At 40.9% G+C, this 22055-nt stretch overlaps 1 protein-coding gene across 1 annotated transcript in view; it reads right to left on the reverse strand.

The window, feature by feature from the left end:
- GLCCI1 (glucocorticoid induced 1) overlaps positions 1–22055 on the reverse strand; it is an 83081-nt gene that overhangs the window by 53434 nt on the left and 7592 nt on the right. The window contains exon 2 of the mRNA XM_065398216.1: positions 2124–2275. Within this exon, the coding sequence (XP_065254288.1) occupies positions 2124–2275 (152 nt within the window). The remainder of the gene's footprint in view (positions 1–2123; positions 2276–22055) is intronic.

The raw sequence follows: 22055 nt of genomic DNA on the forward strand, positions 1-22055 counted from the left end.
TGCAAGTCCAGTAAATTCATAACAGTTTGTAAGGCTTGTTTAACTCTTGCCTCCATTCCCATGGAATGATGGCTCATTAATATGTTAGCTTTTATAACATCCAACATACAATGTACTGCAGAATATTTGGCCATCTTCAAATTCAACCAAATATCAAGATGATGTTTTAAACTGCCTATTCATCAATGACATCAGCAACAGCAGTCCTCATACTAAAAAGGGATTAGTAGCTTAAACCCCCACTTGATTCTGTGATGGGATTCAGACATACAACCAGCGGCCTGGATAGTAAGCTGGTATATAAGACATGAAGTCAGGCTAGCACTATCATGGACACTGAGTCCTTTGAAGCCCAAACACAGTACAAGCTATTTAACACTAAACATTCTCCACAGATGCTGAACAAGACTTCTCTCTTAAAGCAGGGGTTCTCCAACTGCATTGCACCATGACCCTCTTCTGACAACAAAAATGACTACATGACACCAGGAAGGGGGGACCAAGCCCGAGCCTGCCCAAGCCCTGCCATCCCGGCCGGGGGCCGAAGCCAAAACCCAAGCTCCATGCCCTGGGGGAGGGGCGCAAAGCCAAAGCTCCAGGGCTTCAGCCCCAGACAGGGGGCCTGTAATCTGAGCCCTGCTACCCAGGGCTAAACCCCTCAGGCTTTGGCCATGGGTGGTGGGGCTTGGGTTTCATCTTCAGCCCAGGCCCCAGCAAGTCTGACCCCAGCCCTGGTGACCCCATTAAAACGGGGTCCCGACCCACAGTTTGAGAACCGCTGTCTTAAAGGTAAAAACTTGGGGACCTACAAAGTTGACTTTGAAGGCCTGCATTTAGAAGTTGGGTTAACCTGAGTAAATTGTGATTCCTCGTTAGCATGATGTAACATCTGCATATTTAACAGATGTTCTTACTTTAGGCTCTTTCCTCCAAGTCTAAATTTAGCTATGTTGAACACAATTTGCCACTTGCTAGTCTGAATAGTCAAGGGTATTTCCAGGTGGAGGACAGAAAAAATAGGCTGAATAATCTACTATGCCAGTGCACCTCTGAATGTTAGAAAAACATTTGCACCAGTAGTATTCACTAATCCTCTTGGTCCAAAATGCTTGATGAACTTGAACCAGAAATCAAAAGCTATGGCTTGTTTTGAAATGTTCATAATACACACCACTAAAATACTGTTTCCTACACTGGGCTTAAGCAATGCCATTCCCATTGCTATTAATGGAAACTGCTTGACTAAAAACGTGTTCAACTCTACAAGTTTAAGGATAAGCTTGTACTCCTCAGTTACCTTTCTCCTATCTCACTCTCTATCTAATAGAATGAAATGTGTGTGTCTAATTTCTGAAAAATACAAGAAAAGCCACATGGCCCAGAACCTGATAATGTCCAACTTTTCTTGCCCATTTTAACAAAAACAAAAAGAACCAAAACACAAAAAAGGTAAAGTGACTGATTAATCTTAAATAGAGATTAGAGTAAAAACTATGTTTCTGCTTGAATTTAATAATTTATAATACTTAACAGAACTCTTTTCAATCTGTTTCAAGAGTGGTGTTTTCCAAGAGTTAAAAATATTAGCTTTTGCACTCATCACTGAAATGGTCTGTCTTCATACGGTCATTCCCCAGGTCATTTTACCACCAATATTGTAAGTAATTAATAGATATTAGAAGCTCACCTTTCATTCACTGCTTTCAGGAGTAGCAAAAATTACAACAGCAAGAAGACTGCTTTATCAAGGTTGTAGAAAAGAATACAGCACCTATTCATAATTTACTAGTTTGCCACCGACAGAAATTCACCTCAATTATATTTTTAAAATGTATATACTTGTGCTTATTAATTAAAATGAAGGATTATTGAAAACTTACTTTCTAAAAGCACAGAAACATTCTGAATTATTCAATATATTAGTAAGATCAAACCACCAAATTACAAAAACATTCTCATACCCTAATTTTTTCAGAATTATATATTTGTGCTGAGATTTTGAAAGAAAAGCGGCTGTTCTACTGCAGAAAGTTTAGTTGACCTTTTGGACAAGATAATAAAATGCAAACAGGGACAGACCAATTTATCAGGCAATTTTTGTCCTGTGATTTTATAGATTTTACCTGAGTAGCTTTATCTTTCATGCATGAGGGGTAGTGTACATGGGGATCACGAGGCCATTGTCCTGTGAGATAAGGTCCTGTTATTGTGTCCAAAGAAGAGGTTCGCCTTATGGTACCAGAGGTTCTAACTTGCTGGGATTTTGGCCTGTCCACTGCAAAAAAAAGAAAAAGGTTATTCAAGATTTGATATGAAACATAACAAGCCAGATAAAACAAAAAGTTATAATTTAAGTAGTTTACCCTTAGCTTTAAGCATGGGAAAAAGATGTTTAAGCAAAAGGGTTTTTGTTTAAATTGAAGACTGTCCTCACATCAAAACCATTTTCCCCTTTAAGTTAAGGTAGTGTTTAAAATGGCCACTTTTGTAGCCCACTTTTAAAAGATTACTATATAATAAGACAGCCTTTCAAGCCCTAACTAAGAAGAAATTTTGCGAAAAATATCAAGGAACTTTCTCCACCATCCCCCAGTACTCAGATATTGTCTTGCATCATAGGTACTCAAGATTTCCATAAGAATCTTATGAAAACCTTAAATGAGTAATATACAAAATATAAACTTATCTTCTTTATAAACATAAGATGATGGTGACAAGTTTATTTCTTAATTTCAGTTTGCTCCCATTTTTATTTCACTGCAGAACTTCCAATATTTCCAGCCTTCTACTACCTTGGATATTTTGAGACTATTCATATTCTTCTGTGGCTCCATCCACCCTTTCCTGGAATAATGCTCCTCCTCCAGGTCTCTAACTGAAAGTAAGGTGTGACTAATCCTCTGAAATCTGAGCAGTAATTTTATTTTTATTTTATTTTTTTAAACAAAAAGGTTACTGATAAAGTTCTGAATTCGGGACAACTTCAGCAACCTTGACATCTCCAAAATTATAGATCCTTTAAATTAGGTTTCAGACAATGCCCTATCTGACAGCACTCACACAACATACAGGTGAGGTGATCTCACATCAGTGGAAAGATGTCTAAGATCTGTAGTAGCTCTGCCTTTCACACAGTGGATCACAAGGTGCCACTCAGGCTATGTCTACACTACCGCGGTAAGTTGACCTACGCTACGCAACTCCAGCTACGTGAATAACGTAGCTGGAGTCAACGTACCTTAGGTCGAGTTACCACGGGGTCTACATCGCGGGGGGTCAACGGGAGAAAGTCTCCTGTCGACTTACCTTACTCTTCTCATCGGGAGGTAGAGTACCAGGGTCGACTGGAGAGCAATCTGCAGTTGATTTGGCAGGTCTTTACTAGACCTGCTAATCAACCACTCGTGGATCGATCTCAGAGCATCAATCCCCGCCGTAGTGTTAGACCAGCCCTCACACACTATTTTTGGGATCTGGCAGAAGGAATTACTTTAAGTTAACACCACTCATTCCATTCAAAGAGATCCCAGTGATTATCAATGAGTACCTTTAACTTCCAAGGCCCTGACAGGCAGAGCACCACAGGGAATCATCATATCACATCTAATTCAGTTAGAAGAGTAAGTAGGGAGAGCACAAGATGCCACAGGCTCAGATGCAATCAGTATTTGGAAAGAAGGTCTAAAGTATCCTTTCAGCTAAAATATACCAGTTCCCTCAAGCACTGTGTTGCTAGGGGAATTGTAGGTCTAGATGAGGAGCAGCTAGCTATAGCTTGCTCCAGGCATGACTGATGTGATTCTGGAGGAAGGGCAAAACATTTTCATAGAGTCTTAGAATTTAAGGCCAAAAGGGATCATCAGATCTTCTAGTCTGACCTCTGTATATCATAGGCCACCACCACCACCCAGCACCCACACGCTAACCCCAACATATAAAATTAGACCAAGGTATTATAGTCCTCAGGAGGCTAAATTTGTGTGCCACAGGCAGGGAGTAAGATAGATGGATCAGTGCCTGAATGGCAGGGAATTAAGTGAGATATAATATCCAGATGATCCACCCCCACACTGCAGAAGGTGGGGAAAAACAAACAAAAACAAAAAACCCAGTCACTGCCATTCTGGCCTAGGGGAATACTCCTTCCCGATCCCACATATGGCAATCAGTTAGACCCTGAGCAAGAACCAGCCTGCCAAGCACCTGAGAGAGAAACTTATCAGTACCACCACAGATCACTGAACATTGCATTGGCTACCAACAGAATTCTGGTTTAATTTCAAGGTCCTAGCCATCTTCAAAGACCTGAATGAACTATGGCCGAGTTATTTCTCCACTCTGTCCATATTAACATGCTCAAATAAATAGTGCTTTGGCTGACTGAGCCAAGGTTTCAATTCTTCCTTCAAAACAACGTATTTGTACTCTATGGAAATTGGAAAAAAAAATCTGTTATATGGTTATTCCCCTTCTGATACAGGCTTCTACTCCAGTACAAGACGGTTGACCTTTGTCTCTCTCACTGCAGATAATGGAAGCAGTTCACACTTGGTCACACTCCTTCTACTCTCACAACAGATGAATATTTCTAAAGCTGTACAAAAAGTGTAAACTCATCAGGGTAGATAAAAATCAATGATTAAAAAAAAAAAATAAAAAAAAAATCAGATGTTTTTTATTAAATGCTTTTTGAGGAAAAACGATCTAAAGATAAAGATACGTTATAGCTCAAAGATATCTCATCATGGAATAGGGATTATAAATTCTAATTCTATAGTATGAGACAATATATTCATGTAATGTTTAAGAAAGGCTTTGTAAAGGAGTTCATGGATTAGGGACCCAATTTTATGGTGTTCCGCAGGCTTCTGTATAGATTATTTAGGTTAATCTTTCTATCTACCCAATGGGACTCAGTGCTCAGTCTAGAAGATACCATCAGAGATACTTAGTTTTGCAGTTCTCAAACTGTGAATTTGTGTCTCCAGAGATAACATGCTTGTTAACAGCAAAAATGTTTTAAATAAAGTAATATAGAGAGGTGAGAAATAACAGACCTCAACCCTATTGTCCTTCTGCAAATTTGTGTACAGTCAATCCCTTACCTCTCTCTAAAAGTGCAAAGTTTCAAAAAGTTCAATGAATAGAGGATTGTTGGGGCAGAATAGATCTGGAAAAGGAGAAGAAGTCTGGAGATAAATGTGAGAAGGGAGGGACAGGCAGTAGAAACGAAAGTGAAACTGTTTGAGCAGCATATTCCAGAAGTCTTGAGGTCTTTCTGAGTGTGGCCTTCATTGATTTGAGATCTACAATACCATTCTCTCACTAGAAGGGAAAGCCTATAATGACAGCAGGCCGTAAAAGAGACCCAGTTTGGGAATATTTTAATTAAGTTCCTCTACCTGTGGATAAGACAAGCATGCGTGCAAAATGCAAAAAGTGCAACAAAGAAATGCAAGGCCTGGCTGCCCGCATGAAACATCGTAAGTGTTCCTTCCCAGGAGGAAGCTGTGCTGAAGATGATGAAAGGAATACGTCTGAACATGCAGGATCTTCAGGTTGGTAAACTTTTTTATTTCATACTTCTTTCTTAAGGACTGCTTGTCTTCCTTCTGGACTATTCTTGAATTCTCATGTTTGAGCAAAAAATATAGTTGTTACTCTATGATACTATCATTTTAGATTCAGTTCTGATAAAAAAAAATAGCTGAAATAAATAGATCTTCCTTTTACAATTTCACCTTTAAAGTAGTAGTGAGTGTCAGTGAATACAATGAGTAATACTAAATGAACAGTATGGTAATAATAATTAAATAACTGCATTGACTTATTTTGTTTAGGAGAATCCATCCTCAACATACAGGATTCTGAAGACTATCCACCTTCAAGATCACCATCATTTTCTATAGTTTCAGAGTTATCTGCCAATGATAGTGTTTCAGTCACATCGTGTATGTCACATAGCCACAGTATATCACCTGTAGCAAAAAGAAAGAAAAAAAAAATCATCTCCATCATCCAGAAACAACCATAGACAAGTTTGCGATAAGAACCAGCAGATTACAAAAAGAGGTAATTGATGAAAAAATTGCCCAGTTTGTTTATGCAACAAACTCTCCTTTCCATATGATTGAGAACCCACACTTCATTAATATGGTTCAGTCATTAAGACCAGGATACAGTCCACCCAACAGAGCAGATGTTGCAGGCAAATTGCTAGATAAAGTGAAGGAAAGAGAAATTGAGCTGTGTGCAAAAGGTCTAGAAGCTGAAATTGTGAACCTGAGTCTTGATGGGTGGAGCAATGTCCACAATGATCCTGTTGTATGTGCTTGTGTGACAACAGAAGAAGGGAATGTATCAATTGTTTCTGTAAGGAAGACATCAGAAAATGCACACACAGCAGAATACTTACAAGAAGGAGCAGTACAAGCTATAACAAAATGTGAAAAAAAATTCAAATGTCCAATACGCAGCTTAGTCACAGACAATGCTGCAAATGTATCCAAGATGAGAAGAAATTTAGAAGAGAGTCCCAAGCTATTAAAACACAGTTGCAGTGCTCATTTGATGCACCTCCTAGCCAAAGACTTCAGTGTTCCAGAAATAAAGGCTAATGTTGAACACATGCTGAGTACCCTGAAGCCTATTTCTGTAGCCTTGAACAAAATGCATGGAAATAGCTGTTTTATTGCTGAAGCTGTTGAAATTTGGAAGGAACTGAGTGAGATCTTAAAAATAGAAATATGCAATGACAGAGTTAAATTACAAGCATTTTAAAAAAAAAGGGAAAGTCACACCAGTGAACTGGTGGAAGTCACTTAAGCACTTGGATTCAGAGACTATTGAAGTGATAATCTCACTTTTAACAGCAGTAGCTTCTTCTGCCGGTGTAGAAAGAATATTTTCTTCCTTTGGACTAATTCATTCCAAATTGAGAAATCGTTTGGGACCTGAAAAAGCAGGAAAGCTTGTTTTTCTTTTCCAGATTATGAACAAACAGGAAAATGAAGGTGAAGATGACTGAGTTAGCTGCAGAAGCCAATATTTTAAGTTTCTCATGTTGACCTGGCTGTCATAGTTAAATGAAATATTAAAAAAAAAAAAAAAAAAAAAAAATTAAAATCGACTATTTTAGTTAAACTATTTTAACAAAAACAAACCTGATTTTAAAAAACTTGAATGTTTAAAATAAATTCATATGCTTGTTTTGTTAAAATATTATATGTTTGCTGTTGAAGAAAAAAATCCAGAATACATAATGTTGTTGTTTTAGTTAAATAAAACAATTTAAATATCTGTCTTGTGATGTTCTCCTCCTAATACACATGGCAAGAAAATCCTCCAAATATTAATGATTAACCTGTTGAATTGGAGATAGTTCACCTCCCAATGACTTCATAAATATCTGCTTCAATTACCGTTGGTAAATGAAATAACCAAACAATCATTCATTTTCTGATATAGCTGTAAAACTAATCTGAAAAGTTTGCAAAATAAGTCACTGTTTAAAAATGTATAGTGTACCTTCTAAAAATGAAACCTACATCTATCTCTGAGTTGTGAAGAATATGTATTAAGGTTATAACAACCAACAAGAATGCATTTATGTAGAAAACCATGATTAAATTGAGTCTTCCTGACTAGTGATTTAAATCATGATTTACATCCATTTGATTTAAATCAAATCCACCCTGAAACTCATACATAGATTAAGTAAAACTTAATAATGGTTTATTGAATTATATTAACTCTCTGAAGAGGCCATCATACTGAACCTGAAGAACTTCTCAAATGAAGAAGACCTCTCCCCAGTTTGAGACAAATGAGATGTAAAGACCAGTAAGGTGAAGTTAGTAAGAAGAGCCAAAACCAGAAAGATATAAGTTCCGCCATCGCTAAAATTAGTAGTATTAATCTATTTTGTGACCACCACATACAGCACTTTCCTGCCAAGAAGTTTTGCAGAAACTTTCAACCCAATGCTGATGGATGACCGGGGATAGTTTTGCAGACTCTCTATAGTAGCTGATGGACATTCTGTCCAGGAGGCTACTGCAGAACACATTGAATAGGCCCTTGGAAACAGTTTATCTGCAGCTGAATATGTTTCAATGATACAGCACTCAATCCACTAGACTATGGAGAATCTGAATACTTTCAGACACAGGCATTTGGGATGTAAATGAATGATGTTTTTCTGAATTGATCAGTTCTATTAAGATACATCTTTCCATAGTCTCAAATCTAGACGGTGCCACACTCTGTTTTGGGGGCTTAAGTTTAGAGCAAAACAAAGGAAGAATCATTTTCTGTGAGATGTAGAAAGAAGAGCTAGCATTGGTTATAAAATGATTCTATGGCATGAAGAGAACGCCTTTTCCTGGTGGAACACACAGTGAAGGCTCAAGTCTTCTAAATGCAAAGATTCTGAAGATGTATTGTTAATGTGACTGAAACCAAGCAGCATGTCTTTGTGGAAAGGAAACAGATAATCAGATGACATTGGTCTGAACTGACAGGTCACAAGAGCCTGTAGTAATGGGAGAACACCCCAGGTTGGGAAAGTAGGCATAACTGTTGGTTTTGATAGATTTGCTTCCTTAAAGAAGCTCAATACTACTGAGTAGTCTACCAGAGCCTTGCATAAAGAATGCATTTATGACCTACTGTTGAGATTCGATACAATGGTCTTAGCGTACTCTGCACTATGGAAACTGTATCAGTGTAGCTGCATCACTTGGGTCACCATAACCCCATAACGTAGAGACAGTGTGCACCAGCAGAAGGGCTTTTTCATCAGTGCAGGAACCTCACCTCCACAAACAAAGGTAGTTACGTTGACAGAAGCATTCTTCCATCAACATAGCTGTGTCAACACTAGTGGTTAGGTTGACATAGCTATGCCGGTCCGAGGCGTGGATTTTTCACACCTCTAACCAATGTAGCTATGTCAACCTAACTTTTGAGTGCAGACCAAGCCTTTAGCTCAGGTGTGGATCATTCTATCAGAAATTCCAGATTCTCATAAGAAGCCAAATTTGACATCAGAATCTGATATGTCAAACATACCTGTTCTCAGCCTAGTCTCAGCAATGTGTTCTTGGTATATGCTTGGAGTGTGCACCTTCTAAACTCCCCACCCAGAGGGGCAAGTCCCCCTAGAATGTGCCTTATAGAAGGCGGAGAGGGGTCAGACCTCCCCCATAGAGGGGCAGGGCCTCCCCAGATTGTAATGTGCACAAAGGACCCCCCCCCAGATCATGGGGAGCAGGGATCAGACATCCGCAGGAAGGCAATGATCCTCTGCTCACATTAAGAAGTTAGGGAGTGGCTTGTGGATACTCGCAGAAAGGCAACCCCCCCCCCGAACCCAGTTCACATGAAGTACGGCAGCTTCCCCCCACAAGATCCTGGTGTGCACACAAGGGGGGGCAGGGTGTGGGGCTCAAATACCCCTGAGGGGTGTCAATGACTCCCAGATCACATGAAGAGGTGAGGGAATGGGGCTCAGACAATCCCAGAAAGACAAGCCCCCTCCAGAACCTGCTTCACATGGGGGTGGGGGGAAGTAAGGATGACAGTCAACCCCCTGCTCAAAATTGGCCCAGATCCTGGTGTGCACACACGGGGTGGGGGGAAGACCAGGGCTTAGACACCAGTGAGGGGGACCCCCAGATCCCAGTTCAAATGGGAGGTAGGGAATGGGGCTCAGAGACCTTCCCCTGAAAAGGAAGCTCCCTCCAGAACCTGACTTACATGAAGGGGGTGCCACATCTCTGTAGGTGGGCTGGGATCCCCAGATCATGATACACATGGGAGAGGGGAATGCAGGGCTAACAGGTGCCCCTATGTATACTCTCCCCCAGTCCTGCTGTCACTTAACCCCATGTCTCCCTTCCCAGTGCCCAACCCATCCCATCTCACCTCCCCATCACTTGATCCCTCAACCGTTCCCCCTATTCTTTAATCTTTCACCTCTAACCATCCTCCCCTCTTAGCAAGCATCGGGTTGTGTAGTTAAAAAAAACCAACAAACCAACACCTTTTGAATATAATGCTGCCCTGTGATTACATTTGCCTCAAATAAAAATCCCCTTTGATATGAAGCAGTATACCTACTTTTTTTCCCTTCAAATGTCTGCTCTGGTTTAGATTTGAACCCCCGGTGCTTGGGTTCACTGACTCTGATATTTCATCAGAGCTTTTGTGATAAGCAGGTGTTTTTCCAGATTGTTATCCTCTCTCACTGCCCATGAACAATGTAATTCCTTTAGCTCATCACTTAATGTGAAAAGCTTCTGACTCTGTAAACTAAAGAAGCAGTTTTCCCCCCAATAATGCTTTAATTTGATTTTCACCCAAGAGTTGGGTGCCATGCACTCTGTTGTCCCGTCGCCCCCCCGGTGCAAGGAGTCCTCATTTGATTTCTATCTGTAAGCAAAAATCGATTGCCAAAACGTCAACTTCAAGAAAAGCCATTTATAGCTTAAAAATCCCTTGGTCAAATGACCCCCAAATTTGCTCACTAACAGAACCCCGCCCTCTAGGAGGCATACCAAATTACAAGGCAATCCAAACAACAGTGTAGGTTTTAGAGCACTCAAGAGTTGAGCTTGAAACAGAAAGCTGGTCTTAAGGTTAACTATTAGCAGGGCAAATAAAGCACTTAAAATCTATTCATGGTTTGTCATCAGGCTATCTGGAAAATTTTATTCCATTCCAATGTAATTCACATGCAGTTACAAGGTTGTGACAATTTTTTTTTAAATTGGTTTGCAATGGGAATAAAAATAAAATTTGTGTGTTGCACAAAATAACCCTTTTCCTTGAATGAACATTCATATCTGTTTGAATCATGGAGTAGATTAGCTAGTAGAAAAATAGCCAAGTTGATATATGGCTACTGCCCGACTTCTGCCTCCCCCCAAGTATTTGCCTAAGTAGTTATAGCAACCTGAGAGAGTTACGACTCCAAATTATTCTGTACTTGGCTGGCTGGCTGAAGGCAAGGTCCATTTATAGTACAGTTATGTGACTGCAGACTTATCCTCAGGATAGTGCTCCAATTTAAATATTAAGATTTTATTAGGAAAAAATGTTCTAGTTCTTATGATTGTGAAGAAATATTCCAAAAGTGGAGATTATAAATTGATGCAATTATTTCTGCCTTAGACTCTGAACAGCCTGAAAATGGCACATAAAGCTACCAAGAGATTAAAGTGATAAAATTTGGCCTGATGTTCTTTCATCAAGTAATATTAGGTCATCCAGTTTTGTTCTTGTTGGACAGAAAGCCACATGGGTTGATGTGGTTGCAGAACTTGGTGCCTTTCCAGGTGATGAGTGGGTCTAATATGAAAGTTCCTATTTTAGGTGTAGTAAAAAGTGACAAAGAACTGTGGCACCTTATAGACTAACAGAAGTATTGGAGCATAAACTTTCGTGGGTGAATACCCACTTCGTCAGACGCAAGTGGGTATTCACCCACGAAAGCTTATGCTCCAATACTTCTGTTAGTCTATAAGGTGCCACAGTTCTCTTTGTCGCTTTTTACAGATGCAGACTAACACGGCTACCCGTCTGATATTTTAGGTATAGGTTTTTGAGTATGGCTTAAATCTCCCTTGTCTATATTATAGTTGGGTGCCGGTTATCCAGTTTGGCTGGATATTGCGCTCCCTGTAAATTAATTACACCTCTACCCCGATATAACGCTACCCGATATAACACAAATTCAGATACAACGTGGTAAAGCTGTGCTCCGGGGGTAGGAGGGCCGGGGCTGGGCACTTTGGCGTATCAAAGCAAGTTCGATATAACGCAGTTTCACCTATAACGCAGTAAGATTTTTTGGCTCCCGAGGACAGCATTATATCGAGGTAGAGGTGTAGTTGTTATTACTGTGATAACTGAAATTGCGGACTGTCTTTATCTTTCCTTGATATTTCAATACACCCTGTATATATTGTTGCTATAACCATTCTGCTAGCAGTTTTTTATTTTGCTAGTTTAGCTGGCACACCTGTACATAACACTTCCAACATATTTCACCCTATACAAAATAGGCATCCTTAATATAGTGATTATTGTACCACAAAATTCAAGACTTCAAACATTTGCATTAGAGACACAAGGTGGGTTGAAAGCTTGCCTCTCTCACTAACGGAAGTTGGTCAAATAAAAAGGTATTACCTCACCCACCTTGCCTCTCTAATGTCCTCTGAATGACACAGGTACAACTACACCACATACAGCATTTCAACTGACGTTTAACATTTTCTGGAAACTACACCACAAGTTGGCAGCAAATCTATTAATTTCCCTTGTGCTCTGGTTAGAAAACAAATCTAAATTGCCTCAAATGCTCAATCTAAATTCAATATTTTTTTTGTTTTTTTTAAAAGCGCAGTCTGAGAAAATTATCCCCCATGACACGTGTTGAAATTATGCAATATATACTAAAAAATAAAAACTAGGTTTATGGCAGAAGTGTCAGTGAATAAACTTTGGATGGTGTAACAACTAAGGACATTTTTTTTCTTTTAAGAAACTGTCACCTAACTATGCTGATGAAAGTAGAATAGAATTTAGGTTTATAATTGGAGAGTTGCCATTTTAAGGTAAAATCTATCTTCATAGAACTAAATTTCAGTTCTGAGGCTTATAGCCTTGCTCTGCTTATAGCCGGCCCCTGCTTAATTGTGACAGTTGATAACACAATACTCTTGCTCATTCTTTCTTGTAAAACCTTACTCTCATTGGTCCATTCTGGCTTATGTTCATTCAGTACTTCCTCAGTTTTTCTTAAGAAATCATCGGATGCACAATCTTCTTTGTGTTGTCATCCTCTTTGCCCAAGAGAAAAAGTACAAACACATTTCAAACACTTGGTTTTCTTCCCAGAAAAAAATTTAAGCTGCTGATGTAGAAAGCAGAAATTTCTCATGGGCAAGAATATAATCAACCAGCCTCAAAGGTAATGTATATTTTTGAAACATCTGTAGAAAGTAATGTCAGTAGTCTGTATACATGAATTGTTAATGGTGGTAGATATCGAGCCAACTCAGGAGGGTATGTGAATTTTCATGGTTGCTAATCTTGGGTGCTATCCACATACGCTGTAGGACTAACATTGTCAACTCAAGTTGTATGTTGGTGTGCAAGACAATACATTATTTAAAACATTTACTTTTAAACAAATTACTTTAAATGAATTGATAAACTGAAAAACTCTGTTTCCTCAAAGAAGAAAATTAATTCTATAAAGACAATTGGTCTGCTTCTTAGCTGCTGAACTGCTGGCAGTACAAACTATGTTATGGTGAGAAGAAGTGTAAAAGAAACTTAACCTAATATTATAGGTCAAGGATAAAGTATTGCAAATATCACATTAAATCCCCAGAAGCAAATCTTTTCAAACTCTTTGTGCATTTCACTTCTTACTTGCAACATTGGATACTGTAGGCATGTGAGTACATAGGCACATTGAGATCAGTTAAAGGCTTGGTCAGTTCAAAGTACCGAATGTTGAAGTTGGGAGGTGGTTTATGTTGATTTATTCTGAATCGTTGAGCCTTATCAGAGCTCTCAATTTAAACAACAGAACTGAATTAAGAACATAACTTCTGAATTGTATATTGTACATAATGAAGCAAAGTCATTTTATGGAGTACTGTATAGTATACAGCGTATACAGTCACAGAGGAGAGGCTGACTTTAAATAATTGGTCTCCAGCTGCCCTAGATGAATTATAGCTGTATATCCCTACTCATGCTCCCAGGAAAGATGTAACAGAGGAATGAGGACTTCCTATTTCACCTAAAAATATTGGGCTGTTATCAATAGCTGCCACTGTGCCATAAGTATTGGGCTGTCATTCCCAAGTGCTGCTGTGGGTCACCATGCCCTAATAACTAGTTTATTATTCCCAGTTTTTGCTGTGGGATGCCATACCTCGTCACCATCTTTATCTTCTTCAATACTAGAAGAGTGATTCAGAAGGGCAGGGCATGTGGGGAGGAATGTTCTCTGCAAATTGGTCAAGAATGACATAGTAGGGTTGTCCCAGAAGTCTCAGTTGTCTTCATAGCCTTCACTCAGGATCTCCTGCTATAGGGCCTGTTCTTGCATCTCAAACCATCCTACATGAACTGGACAACATAGGATATTCCTCCAAAGGAGTAGTCTTTCCCAGTGTCCTACAGGCCTTCTGCCTTCCTGGCCTATGCATGAGTTTAGACAGATGTGAGGTCCACAGTGAAGAGTTAGGCTGATGCAGTTACATTACTCAGGAGTGCGAAAAAGCCACACGCACTGAGCACCATAGTTAAGCCGACCTAGAGTCTCTGAGTAGACAGCTCTAGGTCAACAGAAGACTTATTTCCTCTGCCTAGCTCTCGGGGAGGTGGATTAATTACAGTAAAGGTGAATTAACTACAGAATCTCTCCCATTGGCAGAGTTAGGTTCTCCCATTACTGTAGTTAATCCACCTCCTCAAGGGGCAGGAGCTATGCATAGGAAAGAATTTTTCTGCCGACCTAGCGCTGTCTACACAGGGACTTAGGCCGGCTTACCTATGGTGCTCAGTGCGTGTGGTTTTTTTCACACCCCTGAGTGATGTAGCTGGGTTGATCTAATTTTCTAGTGCAAGGGTGGGGAACCTTTTTTCTATCGGGGCCACTGACCCAAAGAAAAAAAATAAATAAATCAGTTGTGGGCCCCACACAGCCCCGGGGGAAAGGGGGGGGCGAGAGGCTTTGGGCTTCCCCCCGTAGCAGGGCGAGCTGGCACTTGTGGCTCCAGAAATGAGGGGTTCAGGGTGCAGGAGGGGGCTCCAGGCTGGGGTGCAGGCTGGGGTGTGGGCTCTGGGGATGAGTGGTTTGGGGTGCAGGAAGGGGCTCAGGGCTGGGACAGAGGGTTGGGGTGCAGGTCCAGGAGGGAGTTCGGGTGTGGGAGGGAGTTCCAACCTGGGTCAGGGGGTTCAGGGTGTGAGTTCCGGTTGGGCGGTGATTACCTCAGGCGGCTCCCAGTCGGCGGCGCAGCGGGGCTAAGGCAGGCTCCCTGCCTGCCCTGGCTCTGTGCTGCTTCCAGAAGCAGCCCCCCCATGTCCAGTCCCTAGGTGGAAGGACCAGGGGGCTCTGCGCTGTGCACGCTGTCCGCAGCTCTCACTGGCCGCAGTTCCAGGCCAACGGGAGCTGCGGAGCTGGCGCTGGGGCAGCGCGTGGAGCTTCCCTGATTGCCCCTGCTCGTAGGGGCTGCAGGGCATGCTAGTCACTTCCGAGAGCTGTGCACAGCCTGGCAACCCCAGCTTCCCCCCTCAGCAGGGCGAGCCAGTGCTTGCAGCTCCAGCCTCGTGGGCAGCGCCAAGGCTTGGGGCTTCCAGCCCACGACACAGAGACTTGCCGCGGGCCAGATTAAATGAAGCAGCGGGCCGGATCTGGCCGATGGGCCGTAGGTTCTCCACCCGTTCTAGGTTCTCCACCCGTTCTAGTGTACGGCAACCGATACCCTCAAACACTGTAGAATTTGGGGGTACGGTGGGGTGGGGGGAGGAAGGAAACAGCAGCTGACATGAATGGAGCAGTTCACCAGCTCAGCACTATTGTTTCAGACTGTATTTACCTCGATCAGGTAATCCCTTTGAAAGATCAATCTAAAATTTGAGTTGCATATTGGAAAACATAATCCCAACTGTACATACAAAATGATTGGCTCTAAATTAGCTGTTACCACTCAAGAAAGATCCTCGGGTCATGGTGGATAGTTCCCTGAAAACATCTGCTCAATGTGCAGTGGCAGTCACAAAAGCTAACAAAATGTTAGGAACCATTAGGAATGGGATAGAAAATAAGATCGTAAACATCATAATGCCATTATATACATCCATGGTACACTCATACCTTGAATACTGTGCGCAGTTCTGGTCACCCCATCTCAAAAAGATATTAGAATTGGAAAAGGTACAGAAGAAGGGCAACAAAAATTATTAGGGGTATGGAACAGCTTCCATATGAGGAGAGATTAAAGACTGGCACTGTTCATCTTGGAAGAGAGACAACTAAGGGGGATATGATAGACGTCTATAAAATCATGAATGATGTGGAGAAAGTGAATATGGAAATGTTATTTATCCTTTAATATAACACAAGAGCCAGGGGTCACCTGTTGAAATGAAGTACTTCCTTATGTTTGAAACTCCTGCCTATTCTTCACACAATGCACTGTCAACCTGTAGAATTTGTTGCCAGGGATGTTGTGAAGGCCAAAAGCATAACTGGGTTCAAAAAAGAATTAGATAAGTCCATGGAGAATAGGTCTATCAATGGCTATTAGCGAAAATGGTCACGGACACAACCCCATGCTCTGGGTGTCCCTAAGCCTCTGACTGCCAGATGCTGGGACTGGATGGCAGGGGATGAATCACTCAATATTTGCCCTGTTTTGTTCACTCCCTCTGAAGTATCTGGCATTGGATGCTGTTGGAAGACAGCATACTGGGCTAGATGGACCACTGGTCTCACTCCATATGATCATTCATATGTTCTTATGAAATGAATGGACCATTTAACAACTTCCTGAGCCTGCAACTTCAAGTCTGAAACCCAGCGTGGGCAGAAATCTGAGACTGGACTGTCAACATTTGGGGGGGGGGGGAAAAATCAGCTTTTGTCAAGGTGCTGGGTTTTTATTTATTTTGGAGAAAGGTAATCTGAGTATAGCAGAAAAACTATTTCTGGGAAAAAAAGATATTATAAATGTGAATGCTAATTGGGAGAGGCGACTGGGGTGCAAGAGTAGGAAGGAACAGTGCAGAGGATCTGGGATCTTTTGCTGGGCATAGGGGTGTTAAGGAGAGGAAGGTAAATCGGAATAAGAGGTAGGGGACAGATGAGAGATTGGGGAAGTAGGAGGGGAGAAGGGAGGGGCTGGAGAATGTGAGTGGTAGCAGAGGATATTGCCCCCCCCCCGCAATCAGCCCTGAATTTCCCCCTTCACTGTGTGTGCTGGGATCTCAGGGAGTACTACCCTCAGCACTGGTCTGAGCCTCCTTCCCTGCCTGCTCTGGGATCTGGGGTATCCTGCTCTCCTTGGAGTGTATAAGCGTCTCCCTGCCCCTCCATATTAGCTGGTATCTGGGTGGGGAGAATCAAGGTAACAAGTTTAAACACCAGAAACCCAGAAAATGAATAGTTAAGATACAAATCACTCTGGGACAGTGGACGTGGGGACAGACTGGGTGGACCTAGGATATGGCTGGGGAAGCCTCAAAGATAGGAATCCCAACTTGATATGGGTAGTAGGTAGTGAGAGGTCCAGTTCAGTGTGCAGCTCTGGCTACATAATCAAGATAGCATATGGCCTTCCAGTAAGCTACTGCCTGTGATAGGTGTAAGCAGCAACATAGGCCAGGAGACAGGAAGGAACAACTTATCACATGTTAATGGTTTCTATAGTGCCAACTAATGGCTTAATGAGATAGGAAGGAGAGGGGGAGCTGGAAAGAGGCAGCACACACGACATATTGCAAGGAATGGTGGTGCAGTGTATGGAGAAAAAGAAGCACACACCAGTCTTCGCTCACATGCTTGAAGTTACTGTAACAACTACCTAATAAAACTATCAAATTTTTGGGACACAGGGCCAGTGAGAGAAATCTCATCTAAAGGTCTGTTAGCAACTACACATTGAAAACATTTCAAAGTATGACCATTATCCCCATTCTACTATAATAAAATATACGGGGGGGGGGGGGGGGAGGAGAGAGAAGCACTGAGACATCACATAGCAACTGTGTGGCCAAGTGGAAAAAACACTGGACTTGGACTATTCGTAGCTCTGCCACTGGCCTGCTGGGTGACCTTGGACAAGCCATATCGCCTCTAAACCTCAGTTTCCTATCTGTAAAATGGGGATAATGATACAAAGTTCTTTGAGATCTACTGATGAAAAGCACTATATAAAAGCTAGGTCTTGATTATTACCTAGCCATGATAGCATATCAACTGCAAACCAAGGGGAGGTCTGCAGCTGTCTAAATGACCATTAATTCCTATCAGCAAACATAGCTTCCTGTTTACAAAAGCCTAGGAAATTAAATGGCAAAAAAAAATTCATTAATGTAGCATTAAGGTTGCCCAGTGATAGCTCGTGCCCTTTTAGAATGCTGAGTACAGCAAAACTCAAACTTCTGAAAACCAGGAATACATATGTAAGGGAAATGCCCATGAAACCTTAACTCTGCCCTCTTTGAGCAATGCCCCAATATGCCCATAACACTCCCACTCTGTCTTTTCACTGTAATGGACAAGTGCTACCTGCACTTGGCCTACCCTCAAACACTGAGCCTACTTGCCGACAGAATACCTTACTTGTAAAATTTAACCACTACCTCATTCCCTTTTACAATCCCATCATATCTACTCAAAGAATACCATCCACAACTATACTTCCTCTTACCCATCATTAAATCCACATACTGCTCTCATATCCCACCTCCCTACTGACAATACCCATGGCAAGACAACCCCAGTGCCCTGCTACTAACAGAACCTACACAATTCTGTATTGAAATGATCCAGACTGGAATGTAAAGGTGCAATATGTACCTCTTTCCTTTGACAGCACACCTGGGAAGACAGACTCAGATCACCTCATATCACAGTCACAGCTCTTCCAACCTGTTGCACCTTATTCTTCCACCATTCAATTCAGCTACACTTAATACACTGAATGCAGCTGTAGTGAATTGAGATAATTGCCAGTGGCTACTACCAGGTTTAGGAGGGGACCAGAGTTAAGGTTGAGTGGGTGTTTACCTTAACTTTGAATTTCCTGGTTTTCAGAAGTTTGAGTTTTGCTGAACTCAATGTTCTAGGCGGACACATGCTATCACTGGGCCACTTTCACTCTGCATTAGCCAAGGTTTTTATCATTTAATGATATTAGAAACCCATGGTGGAAATGACACCACGCAGTTCACTTGGTCATTTAGCATTCATATTAATACCAGCACAATACAATGTTCATCTTCTCACTGGGTATACTGTCACTGGAGTAGTATGGATGAGACTACAGGGACAGCATTGCAAAGACTAGCATCAAATGGAGAATGTGACAAACCAAACCAAAAAAAAAATAGTATAATTACTCAGTATCTGAAAATGGGTCTTAACCCATTACCAAACCTGTAATAAATTAAATTCCCTATAAGCAGTAACCATGTTACAATTCATCATATGGTCACATGCAACAATCTACTTGTAAACAAATAAAGCATTGGAATATTTAGCATATCATTTAGTCTGGCTAATGTAATGTATAGCTCCAATATTATTGAAAGCTTCAAAAATTGTGTTCTCATGTAATTTATGATTTTCAAGGTTTTTGGGTTTTTTTAAATTTCATATGACTTTAGATAGCCAAACACTATATTTCAGGAAGAGCACACATGGATACTTGAAGTATGTGCTCTCCCAAACTTCAATATTTATTATGGAACAGCTGGTCATGACTCCAGTTTAAGATGCACTCTGGAAAAACAAAAAACAAAAACAAAAAAAAAAACTTAAAATGGGGCATAAATCCCTGTTTTTCTCTACATGGAGGTGGCTTTTCAGTGTGGCATTTAACATATAAAATTCAAAGGACATAATTTAAAAATATTTAATTTAAATTTTAAATTACCTGAGTGTTGAATCTTGAGTAACTGTAAGAATGGACAGTTTTTAAAAAGCAATTATTAGTCATTTTTTGTTATTCTTCATTGCAGAAAGAATATTGGTCAGACTTGAGAATAATCTTCGGAGAAATGCATGAAGAAATTACTTCTTTCAAAATGGCCACCATCTCTGGGGCCACTTGGTTAAGATGGCCATTATTTCAGAAGGAAGTTTAGTTTGTCTTTAACAATGCTGGCCACCACCTCCCAATGTTCCAATAGGAGAGAAACCACACTGTCCTTGGGAAGATGGTGACCCCATATGCTATACTGGGAGTGGCACTGTGAGAAGCAGGGGAACATGGGGGGAGGGCAGAGGAAAAGGGAGAAAAAAGTGGATATGCAGGAGAATGTGGAAGGTACACGGAGGCAAGGTAACAGGAGAGGCAAGAGGAAGACTGACAGCCAGAGGGAGGCAAATGTGGGAAAGAAGAGGGCGGGGATAGCATTGTATTTACCAAATATGTTTTTTACCAGGCAAAATCAGTTTCTACCAAGCCGCAAAGACTAGTTAGTACCTGTTTAAGGCTTTTCTATTTTTAAAACCGTTTAGTTAATGCACTCCAAATTACGCTTTGTTTTTGTTAAACATTCAAATTGTGGTTACATAAGGCAGTACATTTGTAGCTTAATTTAGGGTCATAAATAAAAAGCAAATCTGCAGTGGGTGTAATATTAACATATGTAATTGAAATCCTGGAGATCAGAATGTCTGTATACATTTTGGTTTGGTATTTTTCACAAGGAAATTATACACGTCATGACTCAGGGCTTGTCTTCACTACCCGCCGATCCGGCGGGTAGCAATCGGTCTATCGGGGATCGACTTACCGCGTCTAGCGAAGACGCGATAAAATCGATCCCTGATGGCTCTACCGTCGACTCCGGAAATCCACCGCGGCAAGAGGCGGTAGCGGAGTCGACGGCGGTGCGGCAGCGGTCGACTTGCCGCCGTCCTCACAGCCAGGTAAGTCGACCTAAAATACGCCACTTCAGCTACGCTATTCACGTAGCTGAAGTGGTGTATCTTAGGTCGACCCCCCGCTGTAGTGTAGACCTAGCCTCATATTCCAGTTTCCAATACTGTAAAAACAAAAGTCAAAAATATTCAATTATATAAAACAATAATGCAGAGTTTTGGACCTGAAGCATTAAGCAATCAGAAGCTACCAGTCCAGACCCATTTGGCCATGCAGCATTCTGTAACAGAAGACCAACTCTGATGTAGTAGCTAGACCAAGCATATTTCTCAGTTTTGAACAGATGTATCCAAAGTTTGAAAAGCTTTGTTCTACGCTTGCTGAACTTGCTGGACACTGATTCAATTATGTTTCCCAGTTTAAACTGGTATTTACCGGTGCCCTGTTCTAAACTAGTTTTTCCTGGGAAATTGCCAACCCTGGAAGAGGGACAGGGAAGGGCAATACTATCAGCAGTAGAACTAGGAGAATTTCTGCCAGAGATCTAAGGATTATAGTGATAAACCTCCCTTATTCTTCATTCTCATTGACTCTACCCAAGAATTGGTTTGGGGAATACGTGGGAGGGAATACATGAAACAATAGCTCTGAGAAATGAGAACTACCCTAATTCATTTCAATAACGTGTTAACACTAAAACCTAACAATGGCTATTTAAATGTCAACATTTTAATTTACATCAATCATTATTTTAGCAGAAACATCTAGCTAGTATGCCTTTACCATAACGACCTTGTATTCAGTAGGAAAAGATGTATTTTAAACACATTAGCCAATGTGTTAAAATCATAGTATAGTCAAGGCTAGTTGCTGTTTTACCATGTGTTAGGTGCTCAAGATAAACACTTATGGGAAGTAGTAAGTCCCAGCTAACACACCTTTTCCGACTGTAGACATAACCAATCACTTCAAACTGAAACTTAACTGCAACCTCCACTATGAAGAGACAACAAGTACTGAGCTGGGGTAATAATGAAAATAGGTTTAACATCAGGGTGGATAAAAATCAATAATTTTATAAAAAAAAATCAGATTTTTTTTTTAATTTAATTTGGATTTTTTTGATAAAATGCTTTTTGAGGAAAAAAGCTGTTTAAAGATAGTTTTAATTAAGATACATTATAGCTCAAATATATCTCATCATGGAATAGGGATTATAAATTCTAATTCTATAGTATGAGACAATATATTCATGTAATGTTTAAGAAGTTTTGTAAAGGAGTTCCAATAGTTCCACAGGCTTCTGTATAGATTATTTAGGTTAATCTTTCTATCTAACCCAGGGGTAGGCAACCTATGGCACACGTGCCAAAGGTGGCACACAAGATGATTTTCAGTGGCACTCACACTGCC

This window comes from Emys orbicularis, chromosome 2 (genome assembly GCF_028017835.1).
Source record: "Emys orbicularis isolate rEmyOrb1 chromosome 2, rEmyOrb1.hap1, whole genome shotgun sequence".
In the NCBI taxonomy this organism is placed as follows: domain Eukaryota; kingdom Metazoa; phylum Chordata; order Testudines; family Emydidae; genus Emys; species Emys orbicularis.